General features: G+C 46.0%; 1 protein-coding gene across 1 annotated transcript in view; it reads right to left on the reverse strand.

The window, feature by feature from the left end:
- The window catches only part of LOC128530072 (low-density lipoprotein receptor-related protein 8-like), a 28,050-nt gene that overhangs the window by 6,519 nt on the left and 5,410 nt on the right, over positions 1-16,121 (reverse strand). Inside the window, exons 5-11 of the mRNA XM_053503790.1 lie at positions 15,835-16,000; positions 15,534-15,749; positions 15,321-15,439; positions 13,025-13,164; positions 12,078-12,222; positions 3,668-3,748; positions 1,293-1,456 (exon numbers count right to left, since the gene is read on the reverse strand). Coding sequence (XP_053359765.1) covers positions 1,293-1,456; positions 3,668-3,748; positions 12,078-12,222; positions 13,025-13,164; positions 15,321-15,439; positions 15,534-15,749; positions 15,835-16,000 — 1,031 coding nt within the window. The remainder of the gene's footprint in view (positions 1-1,292; positions 1,457-3,667; positions 3,749-12,077; positions 12,223-13,024; positions 13,165-15,320; positions 15,440-15,533; positions 15,750-15,834; positions 16,001-16,121) is intronic.

The following is a 16,121-nucleotide window of genomic DNA, read 5'->3' on the forward strand; positions in this document are numbered from 1 at the left end:
CTGCTTTAGCCAACAAGGCTGCTCTGTTAGCTTCTTCTTTAAAGCGAGCTAAGGATGCTGTAGATGTTGAGGACCTTTTGGATGCTGCCGTCGCTACACTTCCGTGCTCTTAGAAGCAAGCGCTTAGGTTCCACCATTGACACGCTGTTGTCTGGTTACTCACGACTTAAAGTCTGTTGAATTCTTTGTCTCGTTTTATTTTCAACATTAAAGTTCAACAGTTCTTGTAGTTTTCTTGCATAAATCCACTGTGGTAGCGACAACTCGTTTGCCGTATTCTGAAGCTTACAGTCTTAAATTATCGTTACAACAACCTATTTGCTGTATACTTTTGATTATAGTAGTACGGTCTTAAATTATCGTTACAACAACCTATTTGCTGTGTCTTTTAGCTTACAGTCAAAAAGCTCAAAAGCTTGTGTTCTCCACAACTTCCGTATCCCAAAACAACTACTACCGTGCGTGTTAGACATGCAGCTACGCAACTATGGAATAATGTCACAGAACATGATGTTACAGTGCAACTTACGATTATCATACTAAATGCTTAACTAATAAACTTAATGCTTAACTAATAAACTTAATGTGTAATGCTTAACTACTAAAATAGAAATAAACACAACAAATTTATAAACATGAAATATGGCTCTTACACTAACGACGAGAGAGAGTGTGTGTGTGCGAACCTGCGCGGTGTCAAATTACGCGCACGCACACAACATGCACACTCTGCAGCGCAAGAGAAAGAAAAACACACACACACACACACACACACACACACTCAAACACTGACACACAGTAAAGGCAAGAGAGAAAGAAAGCATGTGTGTGTGTGAACCGGCGCGGTGTCAAATTACGTGCGCACACACAACATGCAACACACACAACATGCAACACACACACACATACACTCTGCAGCGCAAGAGAAAGAAAAATACACACACACACACACACCATTATATATTATACCAGTAAGAGACGAGCACTAAGACCCAGCAGGGGAGATGAATACCCGCAGCGCAAGAGAGAGAAAACCGTAGGCTCAGTTGTGATGGCTTGGTGTTAAAAACAAGAAGCGCATGCATGATACATGATACTCTGTGCTCGTGAACCACGACAACGCTCGTTTTTTAAGTCCAAATTTATTAAAAATCTTTGCTCATGTTGCGGAACACTCGTAAACCGTGTTACTCGTAATCCAAGGTTCCACTGTAAATAAAAACAAAAAACAAATTTACTGTAAAACGATTCGCAGAATAAACACCTTGCACGCAGCGTTTAAAGTGTCATACTTTGTTCGCGTGTGCCTTGTTGTCCTCGTTTGTTATGAGTGGATCCTGCGACTCCTTCATTACGGGTTCTTCAGGGAACTGAGAGCGAGAGGAGAACGTTCTCTTCCTCCAGCAGAAGAACAGAGCAGCAAAAACAACACAGAAGAGAACTGAAGAGGGGAAAACTAAGAAAAGAGGAGGCGAAGGTCATTTAAAGTACGGTCATGTGCAAAAGTTTTTTAACTTTTAACTTTTTTTGTTGTTTTTTTATAAAAGCATAACAAATATCATCTGATCGTAGCAAATACAACCTCAGATCAACAACATATACAGTTTTCCACTGTGACAAAAAAGAATTTAAAAACCTGGGCGATACCAAGTGCCCCCTTACTTCTTCCACAGGATTTAAAGAGGGTAAATTGTAATCAGGTTCTGGTAATCATCAGCCCTTAATTAATTGATCATCAGCAGGTGTGCAGACCTCTATAAAAGCAGAAATTTGGGCACTTTGCTGGTCTGAAGCATTCATGTGTGTTAACACAATCCCAGGAGGGAAAGACATGAACCAAACAGATTTCACACACATAAATAACCACCAAATGAAATGTATTTATCTGTAATAGGTGTTTAAAACTGCCCTGTGATGGATTGGCACCCTGTCCAGGGTGTCCCCTGCCTCGTGCCCTAAGCATCCTGGGATAGGCTCAGGAGTGGTATAGAAGATGAGTGAGTGAGGTGTGGTGACGGTCTCTTCCTTATTGACCTGCTTGTAAAACAACAATTAGTACATCACAACACGTGTGTGTTCTAAAAACAGATCTTTATCATTTCCAATTAAAAACACACCCACCCATTTGCGCACACACACAAACACACACCCACACCCACACACCCACACCCCGTCACTAGGTTGTGGTGGGTTTTCAGGTCTATCTGGTTAATGTACGATCTGATTTCCTTTATTTTAAATGTTTGTGGTTTGATTGTAATGTTGGTTTAGGGCTGGTGGTTGTGTTTTTGTTTTTTTTAAACTGTGCCTGAATGAATTATGTAAGTAAGCTCTGTAACCAAACAGGGTCAAGGTCACGGCAAGGTCCATTGTCTGAAATAATTTTTCTTCAGCTGTTTTACATGAACAGGTTAGAACTAACAAGGTGTAGACTTGGAGAAGTGGACAAATTAGTACAGTACAGTATAGTAGAGTACAGTACAGTATAGTAAAGTATAGAGCCGTGGTCAAAAGTTTTGAAAACGACACAAATACTAATTTTCACAAAGTTTTGCTGCTTCAGCGAGTTTAGATCTGTGTGTCAGATGTTACTCTGGTCTACTGAAGTATAATTACACACATTTGATGAGTGTTAAAGGCTTTTATGGACATTACATTAAGTTTATGTAACCAGTCAGTATTTGAGGGTTGAGTGATCTCAAAGCATCACAGCTGGTGTTATACACTCTCGGCTTCCGGTTACATCGTCTCACACACAAAGACTGTTTTCTCTTCATCTCTTATTATCAAATGATCAGTTCACCAGCAAATTCGGCTGCTCAACTTGTTTTAAAAGTAAAGTGTGAGCTTTAATGTTTTACACACACTGAATAAAAACAGCATGTGCGTGCATTAGCCTAGAGTCTGACTAGAATATACGATGTGAATAATTATATATATATATATATATATATATATATATATATATACGCACACCATTAAATCTACATTAGAATGGTTAAAAAAATAAAAGAATCATGTTTTTCGAAATGCCAAATCAAAGTTCAGACCTTAACCCAACTGAAATCCTGTGGTGGGACAAAAAACTCAATCAACTGAAAAAACACTGTAAAGGAAAATGGACCGAAATGAGTTAAGACACTGGTAAAGTCATGCAGGAAACCTTTACCTAGCTCTTGCTGCTAAAGCAATCATGGAGGTACTCAGTTTTCCACAGGTTTTATTTTTCCTTTTAGTTTCATTTTTTGTTAAATATTAATGGCACAGTGAAAAATGTTATTTGCCAAATACTGAGACTGGCTACAATCAGATGATTATGTTTTTATACAAAAAAGAAACAGAATTAAAAGATGGACTGGTAAGAATAATAACAATAATAATAACAAGCGTTGTCTTGTTTCTTCACTCCTGCTGTCAGAATTATCACGAACATTAATCTAAGATGAGAAGTCAAGAAAAGGATCTACATAGATAAAAATCGGTTCTGAAACGCACTGATTGTCTGTTCACTTCTTCAGCTGCACAGTTAAATGTATCGCAAATTGTGATTCATAAACAAGACAAATAAATGAAGACGAATCAGAAACTGAAATTAACGAGTTCGAATAAACACCAACAGTCGACACATTCGTGACCAAACACAGACAAACATAACTTAAACACTGACCAATCAGAGAGAGGACTCTGGAGAAGCTGAAGGCGGAGTCAGGGTCCATGGGGGAGGGCTTAGTCTGAGGCGTCGTCATATCTGAAATATTACATTTTAATAATTATAATAGTTAACTAGAGAGGTACATTTCCTGAAGAAAATGTGAGTGGTGCTTGCCGTGGCAAAACTAATGTCCGTGGCGAAAAGGGGGGGGGGGGGTTGTTGTGGGGGGAGTTTTAATGAGTGTGGCTATTACGCACACTCCTCTGGGACAGACACAGAGAACGGCAAACAGGAATTAAGCTCTCAAACAAATGCTTCCCAACGGAGAACCGTAGGTCCCAATGCAAAAATTCTTTCACCATAAGTGGCAGGCACTTTCAGACTACAACATATTGAATTCTTATGCCCATAGAGTGTATTATACTGATGTGGTGACAGTGTAAAGACACCCTACGATGTTGAATTTAACATTCAGCGAAAAATCTCAATTTTCATAATACTTAAACTCCTCTTGTGAAACAACCGTAAAAGATAAGGCACGGACCTGACCTAAAAAAGTCCCAAGTCTTGTGACCCATATAAAGTTTGAATGACGTTTCTACGACAAAGTATGGTAGGCCTCTCAAGTGGCCTCGGTTGGCACCTTTTTTGGGCCCTTTCCTATTGAAATGAACGGGGGGAAAAAGGGGTAGTTTTTTTGGAACTGCGGGAAAACCGTGCGTCGGATCGCCTCAGGAGTCGAGGCAGTCCCGATCGAGCCGGACACAACGGTGTAACATACGTGGGCGTCATCTCAAAGCTGTCCGGCGTGGTAGGGTCCAAACTTTTTAGGTTCAACAGTTCAACGAATTGCTACCAGAAGTCATTGAAAACTATTCCAGAATAAGCCGCACGATTTGACACCTCATTCATGGGTCTATGACGAACGGTGCGGGACTAGTTATTCACCAAAATCCACATTATAAGTCAATGGCGCGGTTCATTGCCCCCCCCCCCTTCGGGGGCAATTAACCGCCCCTCCCCCCTTAGAAAAGTCATAAAGCCCTATTCCCAGATAAGCCGCACGGTTTGACACCTCATTCATGGGTCTACAATGAACGGTGTGGGACTAGTTATCATTCCCCAAAATCCCCATTATAAGTCAATGGGGCAACTTTAGGGATCGCTCTTGCCTCGGGGGTAAAACTTATACCCTTGTGCAAGGTATCTTCTGACACAGGTTGCAAACCTCTTCAAATGTGGTAAATTTTACGTTTCGACAAGATTCCCTCTCTGCGCTACAATCTGTCAAAGTTGGCCTCAATGTTAAGTCTATGGGACTTTTCGGGGCAGTTAATTGCCTCCTGCGGGGGCAATTAACCACCCACCCCTTAGAAAAGTCATAGCACCCCATTTCCAAATAAGGTGCACGATTGGACACCTCATTCATGGGTCTACGACAAACGGTGCAGGACTAGTTTGGCGCGTAACTTTCAGGAAGCAGGAAAGAAACAGAGGGGGAGATCTGGTGTCACGACTCGTCCAACTCGGCTCTGTTCTAAATACAGGATGTGTTACACAGGCTCGGCCAAGTGTGGGCGTCTGCCTCATGCTCTTCAGCCGTGGCTCCACGACGTATAAAACCCTGCTTTAATTTGCGGCCCTGGCTATTGCAGAGGTGCGCTGTAAATTGAAGAGCATGAGCTGGACATAGCGAATGAAGTCTTATTGCTCCGGAGCTAACGGCGAAGGACAGAAGGCTTCGACTGTGGAAGATAGTTGGGTAAGGATGCAGAACGTTTTTTTTTTTTTTTTTTTTCAGAAACTTCCAGCACTGAAACTGTTTGGCAGTGGACGGGGTCTAAATGTTTTATGTCCTGGAATGTAAATGACCCTAAGGGACAGAATTATCCTGTCCTTAAAGCAGGACCTAGTGCGCTTGTTTCCCTAATGGCGCATATCTAGTCTGCCCGGGCAATATTTACAAGACTACCATGATGTTGTCCATCCGTGCTAGGACAAGCTAGCCTCCTGATTGCTGGAGGAGTATTTCGGGGCCAGAAATTGTCATCAATTCGAGTCGGTTGATATGCCACGAGAGAAGATGACCTCTCCAGATCCCTTGTGCTAAACGGCCATCTAAGGCCGCGCTTCTGTCCGTAAGGGAAAAAACATCTGCCGCTAGCAACTTGCGACGACAGCACGGACCTAGAGTGGGACCCAGAGTCAAAAACGAGGGCCTGAACCACATAGAAAGGGTGCGAAGCTCTCGACGCGTAACCCTAATTGCTTCTGGGGATTGGCCCTTGGATAAAATCCCCAGGCACTTAGCCACCACTGAAGCGGTGAAAGTTACTTCCTGGCTTAGCTTGAACTCCTTTAGAGTGTTTTAAATGGATTCGATGCACCCAGGAGACAGCTGTGCCCGCATTGCGGTCGGATCCCACATGACACTCAATGTAAGCTTTGTGTAGGAAAGAATGCTTTACGTAGCATTGAGACTCGATCCTAAAGAAAACGAGCTGAGCTACGACGACATGTCGATGCCGAGGCGCTAGCTCCATAAAGAGGGTACAAAGCTCTCAGCGCGTAACTCTTGTTGCCTCTCAGCTGCTGGAGGGAGTATTTCAGGGCCAGAAATAGAGTCATCGCTTCGGGGCAATTGATGTGCCACACGAGAAGATGACCTCTCCAGATCCCTTGGGCTGGGTGGCCATCTAAGGCCGCGCTCCGGCCCCTAAGAAAAAAACGTCTGCCGTTAGCAGCTTGCAACGACAGCAGAGGCCTAGAGTGGGACCCGGAGTCAAGGACGAGGGTCTGAACCACATAGAACCCTTGTTGCCACTGAAACCACTCTGGAAGCAGTGACGTTACCACCTGGCCTAGCTTATACTCCTGTAGAGTGCTATAATGAATTTGGCGCGCACAGGAGACAGCTGTGCCTGCATTGTGCTCGGATTTTGCATGACACTCAACTTTATACCTCGTGGAGGAAGGAGAACGCTTTTGTGGCGTTAGGGCTCCACCCTATTAAGTGAGGTAAGCTAGGGCGATGTGTTGACGGCTCTGTCTGGGAGGGGAACATGCGCTATGGCCCCTTTTGCCAGCAAGCCTGTGATTTTGGATTAACAGTGGTGATCACGATCACTGTGGCCTAACGGAGGGGAAAAAACCCATGCCATTGACACACAATGATAGAATCCAGTAGCCCGGGAGACATGCTTGACAGCAGCTTACACGCTGCCAACTTCTCCAAAGGGGCGGTAGCTTTGTTGCTTAGCTAGGCGGAGGGGTGGTGATGGTGGTGGCTGTTAGGTGTTTGGTGACCTGAAACACGGCAGGAGGAACCCGAGCACCTAACACTTTGTCGGAGACCGCTGTCGCCCGAAACACCGGTGGCGGAAGGAATTGAGCACCGGTCTCCTGAGGGTGCTGGTTTTCAACAGTGCTTCGTGCTTAAGGAGACATAGCTGGTAGTAGGTTCCCCGCTGCCAGCCTCTCTAAGGGTGCACGAACTTTGACACCTCGGCTAAATGGGTGTGTTAGGTGTTCGGCATCCTGAACACTGGAGACCGCTGCTCCCCGAAACACTAGTGGTGGCGGAGATTGAACCACGGCCTCCTGCTGCTCAGCTCACATTAGGTCAGTCTGGTATGCCTGCAAAGCCACTGTGTGCAAGACAGAACAAGGCTGACCTGCTGCCTGAAAAATCTCCTCTCACCAACGAAGATGTTAGTCTACACGCTTGGTGGGGAGTGTGGATTTTTCCTGGAAGGATGAGCTCCCAGGAGAGAGAAAGCCCGCGAGCGTCACTCTGATCTGGACCGCGCATTCATCCATGACATTGGAACAAATCAGATGTCAATAGCACAAAAACACAGAATAAATACGGCTTATTCCATGAAAGAGTTAACTCATGGAGGTAGCCAGGAGGGGGAGGGGCCATCCTTGAGGCCCCTCCTCCAGCCACCCGACGGGCACCTGTCGGCTGACCTTGCGAGGGATTTATTTTATTTATTTATTTTTACGGCGAATCAAGGTGTACGCGTTAGACCGCGCGTTACCACCTCTAACACCAACTAACACACTGGCTCATTACTAGAGGAGCGCTCTGGAGTGATAGTGTCCATCTCCGCGGAAGCGAGAGAGAAAGTTCTTCCCCCCTTCACAAGAAGCGCCGAAGTGCGCTGGAGAAGTGAAAGGTAAAAGACTCATGATCCGGCAAGAGAGCGAGAGAAAAGGAAAATCCTGTCTTGTGCGCTTCCGCCAGATTTGCATGCAAGAAATGCGCTGCGGGTCGCGGTTTTCGCTTTAAGACGGCAAACCCGAGTGAGAGGGACTTTAATAGGGAGAAAATCGCAAAACTTACCTGCTCCCTGAAGTCCAAGGATAGCGTGCTCTTACTCCAAACACTCAAAACAGATAGCATGGAGATCGCCCTCAGCGAGATATTCTTCTACACGGAGGGACGGACTCGTGTCTAACTCTGCCATCGTTCTGGTGAGTAGTAAGACACTTTCTATTTTCGCTTTTTGTTAAAAAATGCTTAAACGCACGCAACATGGGATCCTGAAGATAAAAAGATCTAAGGGTGTTTCTGGTTCATGCCTATTTTATAACCTCCAGGTGCACCTCATTGTTGACGTCACCTGCGTGTGTGACACACATATGCTTCACAACCGGTCACGAGGAATCGTTTCCCATAGCGCTTTCGCGCAGCATCGAATGTAGCTTTTGAAAGGGAACACCTCCATACGCTGTGGTAACATCTGTCAGGGGATTCTGAGAACTTTGACCACACCAGCCACTTCTCAGAACTCACAGAGCAATGAACTTGGTTACAACATATGGTTAATGTTCCTCGGTTTCTCTCTAAACTGCTCCCTTTCTCTCCATCTTGGGGTTTGCAAAGACCAGCTTAGTGACGCTGTAGCATTGGAAATATTCACCAAAGCGTCGCAGAGAGCTGATCTCATACCATCCTGGGACCCGGACCCTACTGTTGTGTACATCACAATTTCTACTGACTGTTCCTCTTTATTCATAGCTATAAATTAGCAACTATTTTTACAGGTCATATGCTCCTAGAAGTTTAAACCAAAATTACTATCAATACTTAAAGAAATGATTATTAAATGATTATTATTTGAAGTAACTTGGCTTATGTAAAATCATCTCTGCAAAACGGCTGAAATTAGCAACTATAACTTTTTAGGGAAGCGGGATCAGTCACTTGTACGTTGCATAAACTTCAGAAGGAGCTTCTGATACTGTGTTTTGTCTGATAGACTATGAAGTTGGGAGAAAATGTAATTTCCTCATATGAGGACATTGAGGTCTCAAGAAGATATGAAACTTTTATGCACTATATTGTGGCGTGGGCGGGGCGGCGGCTGGCGACCAGCATGCCTTGCGGGGATGTCGGTGTGTTCACCATGATGGGGAAAGGTGTTTGGGTTAGTGACTTCGGCCCTGTTGTGTGTGTTGAGGGGTGTGACGTGTGAAATGTGCTCCAGTTCAAGCTAGTGCTGAATTGGATGTAGGCTCCTGAGTGAAGGTGCTGCTTATGCCTTTCATGCTGTGTGCTTAATAAAGTACTCCCAGCCATTGCATTGGGTAGCAAATAAGCTCACTCGTCTCTCCAGCATTCTTCCCGGCGTAAAAACGCTACATTGGTGTCAGAAGTGGGATGGAGAATAACGGGTTCGAGCGCACAAAGGAGGACCTTCAGAAAATCCAAGCGGGCGGCCGAGTAGCGGAGCGACTACTCGCGCGGAAGAAGCGCTTTCCTGACGGAGCTAGCGCGAGCACACCACGTCAACCAACGCGGAGCGGGAAGAAGAAAATCCCAAAAAAGCAAGATACAGCTCCGTGCGCCGTTAGCCGGCAAAGTGACCTGCCGCTGCGCGAGGCCGAGCGCGCTGAGCCCATATCGGCGGTACGTCACGGCGGAAGAGCCAAGCGACCGCCCGCAGCTCAGTGGCGCTCGGTTCGTGAACCTAGCCGGGGACAAGGCCACCCGTCGCAGCTAGGCAACGAGCAGCGCTCCGACGTTTCGCGGAGAGGCCAAGGCACGGGACAGCGTACACCAGCAGCCGCTAGACTAGCGCCGGGAGGACGCTTGGGAAGCCGCGCTGGGCTTTACATTGACTGTGTGCTGGATGGCGTCTTACTGCGGGCGCTCGTGGACACCGGCTCCACTGTTTCACTGCTGCGCTCTGGAGTACTGGGGCAAAGCAAGCATGTTCGCCGACGGCCTGATCCTGCCTTCAGCATCCGCAGCGTTGCTGGGGGCTGCGACAAGGTACGGGCGTGTCGCACAGCGCGAGTCCAGGTGGGTGGCCGAACTTATTCACACGAGTTCTTAGTGGGGAATGTCGAGGAGGACTGCGTTTTGGGGTTGGACATTCTGGAGAGATGGGGTGCGGTGCTGAATTTGGCTAGCAGAACTCTGCGTGGTAACTTCGGGGTAGCCAGGTTGCTCGGACCCAAACCACAGCCGGACAGGTTAGCAGCACACACCCGGGGGGCGGAACTTCCGGTAGCAGACCGAGCGGGAAATCTGCGCGCTAACACGGGCGCTTTACCTTGCCGGCCGGGCAGCAAAGCGCGTGGCTGGTACTGCGAGCAAGTGGAGCGCCGTCGCGACGTAGAACCCTCGACGCAGGACGTTCCCCCCGTGCAGTCCTCCAGGTCCAGGCCAGCGTGCAGCCGTCTTACTGCATCACCCAGAGCGTCACCCGCAGTCGCTCCGCCGGTCTCGCCGGTCCCCCAGCTGAACTGTAAACCGCTCATCGCCAGGCAGAAGGGCCCCACCCAGCGCTCGCGGGCACCGCTGCAAGACTTGGGGGTGGGGGCACCTATGGAGCGAATGGGCGTGGACACTCACAGCCAGGGGCGAGATTTTGCTGCTGGCGAGCAGGTGTGGGTGTGTTCCTCCGGAAGGAGGAAAAGGGGGCTCTCGGCCGGGCGTGTGTCTCACTGGGTGGGCCCCTGTGCGGTAATTGCTCGGATCTCCGATGTCATCTACCGGGTGCGGTTGGCGGGGCGGGTACGAGTTTTGCTCCACCGGGACCGTCTTGCGCCTTACCAGCCGCACGCCGATGAAACATCGAACTCTGTGGAGGCCGGACCGCCTCAGGACTATGTTCGCGTTTATCCCTCACCTGCCAAAGGACGCCGGCGTTCCCACCGCCAGCGCCGACCGCCTCCACGCCTCCGAAATAAAGTCCTTCATGGTGACCAGGGACGGTCACAGCTCGGGTGGGGGCAGTGTGGCGTGGGCGGGGCGGCGGCTGGCGACCAGCATGCCTTGCGGGGATGTCGGTGTGTTCACCATGATGGGGAAAGGTGTTTGGGTTAGTGACTTCGGCCCTGTTGTGTGTGTTGAGGGGTGTGACGTGTGAAATGTGCTCCAGTTCAAGCTAGTGGATGTAGGCTCCTGAGTGAAGGTGCTGCTTATGCCTTTCATGCTGTGTGCTTAATAAAGTACTCCCAGCCATTGCATTGGGTAGCAAATAAGCTCACTCGTCTCTCCAGCATTCTTCCCGGCGTAAAAATGCTACAATATGTTTTAGTTTTTTTTGGAACAAACATGACATCTTTCACATGAATTTTCTATCTTGTGGGGTCCTCATGAACAGAGAACACTACTGTCAGGTTTTATGAGATGTGCAGAGCGCTCTCCACAAAAAGAAAAAAAAAATGCCAAGTTCCATCACCAAAGGCCTTGACAGGGCACTACCTGAGCTCACACTGCCCACTGCACCACTCGCACACTGCAGGAAGTCAGCTGTGGGTTATCACCACGAGAAGACCTGTACGGTTTTATGGCCGTTGGGAAAAGATCACCTGTGGTTCTCTGTAGAACACTTGGTGGCCATCAGTCTCTCATAAATCTGGTCTGGTCAAAGAGAACACCGAGTCATGAGAAGGATTGTCCAAGATACAACATTCATTTTTTTATAATATCTACATCCATATCTACCACTACCCCCCCCCACCCCACCCTCGCATTAGTCGTTTTACAACCCCAAGATTTTTGTTTTAATGCCAAGTCATAAATCTCAATTCATTTCGAAAGATTTAGGTGACAGTGATTAGATCTTAATCTACAACTAAGCCATGTCATGCATCGCGCTAATGTTTCACAATATCTATTCATTTCATTAACATTTATATATTAAAAATTTTTTATTTAAATTAAGTTATATAATTAAAATAATGAAAAAAAAAACCCTGCCTGGAACTCTTTTCCCCTCATTTACAGGGACAGAACTTAAGGATGATGAGGATGTTGCGTTAGCTCAGAGTTCGCACAGGAGGGTAAGAGATCACTTACAGGACGGATTTAAATCCACGTCTCGGAGCCTTTTAAAGCCAAATGTGGCAGAATGTGGCGTTCACACGTGTATGGTGCTTTAAGGTAACGCAGCGTGGTGCTCACCTGTGGGCTGCAGGAGCGGGTGGTACAGGACTAACCCCGCCGGGGAACTCGCTTCAGAGAGATGGGTGACCTTCAGCAGTTTACCGTTGTGTTTATCAGCGCTGCAGATCACTTCTGTAGCCCGGTCACTCCAGTACACAGCATCCTACACACAGACACACACACACACACACACACACAGACACAGACACCCGTCACACCTGTTTAGTTTGGGAAAAAAATTTAATGAAGGCATAAACACAAGGAAGGGAAGGCAAGAAAACACACAACTGATCTAATTTACTATTTACATTATTTGTAGAATGCTAGTGGAAAAAGGTCATGTGACCTGATGAGTCCTGATTGAGTCCCTATTCCAGAGTGATGGGCGTGTCAGGGTGAGTAGGGAGGGACATGAAGCGATGCTCCCATCATGCATAGTGTCCACTGTACAAGCCTCTGGAGACAGTGTTATGATCTGGGGTTGATCAGTTACTCAGGTCTAGACTCAGTAACGTTATGGGGCAATAAAATGAAGTCAGCTGACCACCTGAATGTACTGAACCACCAGAGGATCACATCTATGGAGGGTTTCATTCTTACCTAATCGAGTGGACATGTTCCAGGACTCAGATGAAAATCTTTTTGGACTAGGTAGGCTGTGTGTGTGTGTGTGTACATATTAATACTGGGAATGCTTTTCAAGATCATGATATTATAATAATAATAATTTTAAAAGTACATTTGAAAAATAATACAACTTGAAAGCTGCAGGTTTCAATATCACCACTCGATTTCCTGTTGCTTCCTAAACCAGATGTCAAGTCTAACAGGAAGTGAGTAAGCAAGCGCGTATGTGTGTGTGTGTGTGTGTGTGTGTGTGTGTGTGTGTGTGTGTGTGTGTGTGTGTGTGCGTGCGTGCGTGCGTGGTTTCCTCACACAGCAGCACACGCCCTGAACACACTCACCTCAAACACTGCAAGACCAAACGGCTGGTCTAGATGGCTGTTCGACTCCAGAACCGTCTTCCTGTGCAGGCCGTCGTACGTCACCCTGGAGACGGTCCTCAGGCTGGAGTCGGCCCAGTACAGCAGGCCACGCGGCTCGTCTGCTCGATAACACACAGCCTCTCAGTGTTCACAACACACACCACTCACAGCCCCGTGTTTACTGATAAATCGTAATATACACACCTTACGGCTCGTTGATTATGATAATTAGAACTTCATCAGTAAACAATAAGACAAATACAGAGGTAGTCCCCAACTTATAAACATTCGACTTGCGTATTTCTGAAGATACAAACGTACAAAAAACAGACACTAACGTGCACCAGATATTTACAATTATGTACAGTGGAAAAGAGCTTTGAGACAAAATGACGTCTGGGAGTCCCCTTGCGCTTTAAAGGAGCAGAGACGACACTTATTAGAGGTTTTAGAGATTAATTTCCTTAGGTGCAGTTATGGTTGTTGGCCACATGATGGCGTGAGTGTAAGGAAAGGGTATGGAGATTTAGTTGAGTGGATTGTTATTAGGGCTGTGCAAAAATATCGATACATCTAACTATCGCGATAATTTCTTTTACGATAGTGTATCGATAGTCAAACCTCAAGTATCGATCCAAGTTGTGCCAAAAAAACTCCTCCTCCGCTCCAATAGATGTCGCTAACTCGCTATCAACAAAACACTAAGCAGTGTACGGTATCAGAACAAGTAAGTAAGCAAGACATGAGTGAGCATGGCGGAAAATATAAAAACGTCTCCAGCTTTTAGGGATGACGTGTGGCTGCACTTCGGTGTCAATACGATACCAGGGAGTACCGAAATAGACAAAACAAATGTCATTTGTAAGCTTTGCAAATCTATCTTAAAATATTCAGGAAACACTAAGAACTTGCGTTATCACTTAACAAGACACCACGCAGATGAATTAGCGGCACTGCGACCTCAGCCGAAACCTCTTGATTTAAGGCAAACTACACTGGATAACATCACTAACAAGCTTCCTTCTACCTCAACTCGTGCAAAGAAGATAGCAGAATCAGTTGTGCATTTCATTTGTAAGGATTTGCGGCCGTATAGTGTGGTTGAAAATGCCGGCTTCAGGCATATGGTGAATACTATGGAGCCGCGCTACGTGATCCCCACTCGCAGACACATAACGGACGTAGCAGTGCCCACAATTTACGAAGAGGTAAAGCTACATGTCAAAACATCGCTTGCCTCAGCAGAAAGAGTGGCTCTGACGTGCGATGCATGGACCTCCAGAGCAACAGAGTCGTACGTTACGATTACGCACATTACATTTCAGATGAGTGGGAACTCGTTTCACATGTTTTGCAGACACGAGCAATGCATGAGAGCCATACTGGAGGAATGGGACATTTACTCACATTCAGTGTTAATATGTAATCATTTATTAGTTATCAAAATATTTTAGACACTTAAGTTTCTAATAGTTTGGAGGCAAGAGAGTTTTTGGTCTAACAGTTTGGTGACAATGAGTACCTCATATAAGAGCATTATGTTCCAGTTTTATGTTTACTTGATGAACTTAAATTTTTTTGCTTAAATTTATTTTAGTTTTATAAATTGTTTATTTAATTTATATGTAACTTTAGTGGCATATACATTTTAGTTGAATGTTTAAGTGTTAAGTGTTTTATAACAATATGGACTTCAATCACACTGTGCCGTTCTAATGAATTGGAATGGATGGAAAATAAATTGGAATTGGAATTTTAATTTGTCTGCCTACTTTATCAAGTTGTCAATATAATGTGACACACATACTAATACAAACTATTGCAATATATCACAATATGTATTGTATCGCAATATATCGTGATTTATCGTATTGTGACCCATGTATCGTGATACGTATCGTATCGTGAGGAGCTTACCAATACACAGCCCTAATTGTTATGCTTTACATCGCATCTTTACATCAAAGGTGTATAAGACTTACTTTGTTGGACTTAAGAATAAATCTGACTTACGAACGTGATCCCGGAACTCATTCATAAGTTGGGGACAACCTGTATGAGCTAATTATAAATATTTCTTACAAAAATTAAATCTAACTATGGAAGAAATGAAAGTTTTTTAGTAGTGTTATTGAAGTTCAATTCAATGCTGTCTGTGTGTGTGTGTGTGTGTGTGTGTGTAAGTATGGATTAATGAGAGATGGACAGAGATACATCTGTGATGGAGGGATTCATGAATAAAAGTGTGTATGTCCCCTGAGACGATGTTACTGACCGAGAGTGATGGAGACGGGGTTGTGTATGGCGGAGGAGACGAGGGTTCTCCTATTCTGTCCATTCAGATCCGAGCGCTCGATTCTGGGAGAATCTCCGGTGTCGGTCCAGAAAAGGAAGCTGAAAGAGTGTGAGAGAGCGTCACGCTGCAGTTAGACCCAAGCCCAGTTTTTTCAGCACTAATAACCGCATTTAGAACCCGCACAGAACCGACCCGGCTAACGACTGCACGGCCACCGCACCGGGCGACTGCAGACCCGAGATCAGAACGACGTGTTCGGTTCCGTTCAGCGCCGCGGCATGGACGGCTCTGGTACTCGTACTGGTCCAGTACAGAACCCGGTTAATCCAGTCCACAGACAAACTCACAATCCCACTGACCCCCGAGAACATCACCGTCGGGTCCAGAGGCCCTGCATCCAGAACCAGCCTGAGAACACAAACACACACACACACTGTTCAGTGACATGCTCATGTGCATTACCTGTAGATGTGTGTGTGTGTCTGCGCGTTACTTGTAAATGTGTGTGTGTTGAGTCCAGTACAGTGTGTTATCATCAGAGAGGGAGGTCAGCGCTCCAGATGTTCCTGTTGTGTTGATGATGTTTCTCAGCCCAGAGCCATCAGGCTTCATCCACATGATCCCCTCACTACTGCTGAAGATCACCGCTGCTGCATCATCTGAACACACACACACACAGATGTTCATTATTAAGGAATCTATGGCTGCAGTGCCCTCTAGTGGAACCCAGAGTAAATGACAGCATTATTTTGTTCTCCAGATTATAAACAGATCTTCTAA

The sequence above is a fragment of the Clarias gariepinus genome, chromosome 9 (assembly GCF_024256425.1).
Source record: "Clarias gariepinus isolate MV-2021 ecotype Netherlands chromosome 9, CGAR_prim_01v2, whole genome shotgun sequence".
NCBI lineage: Eukaryota > Metazoa > Chordata > Actinopteri > Siluriformes > Clariidae > Clarias > Clarias gariepinus.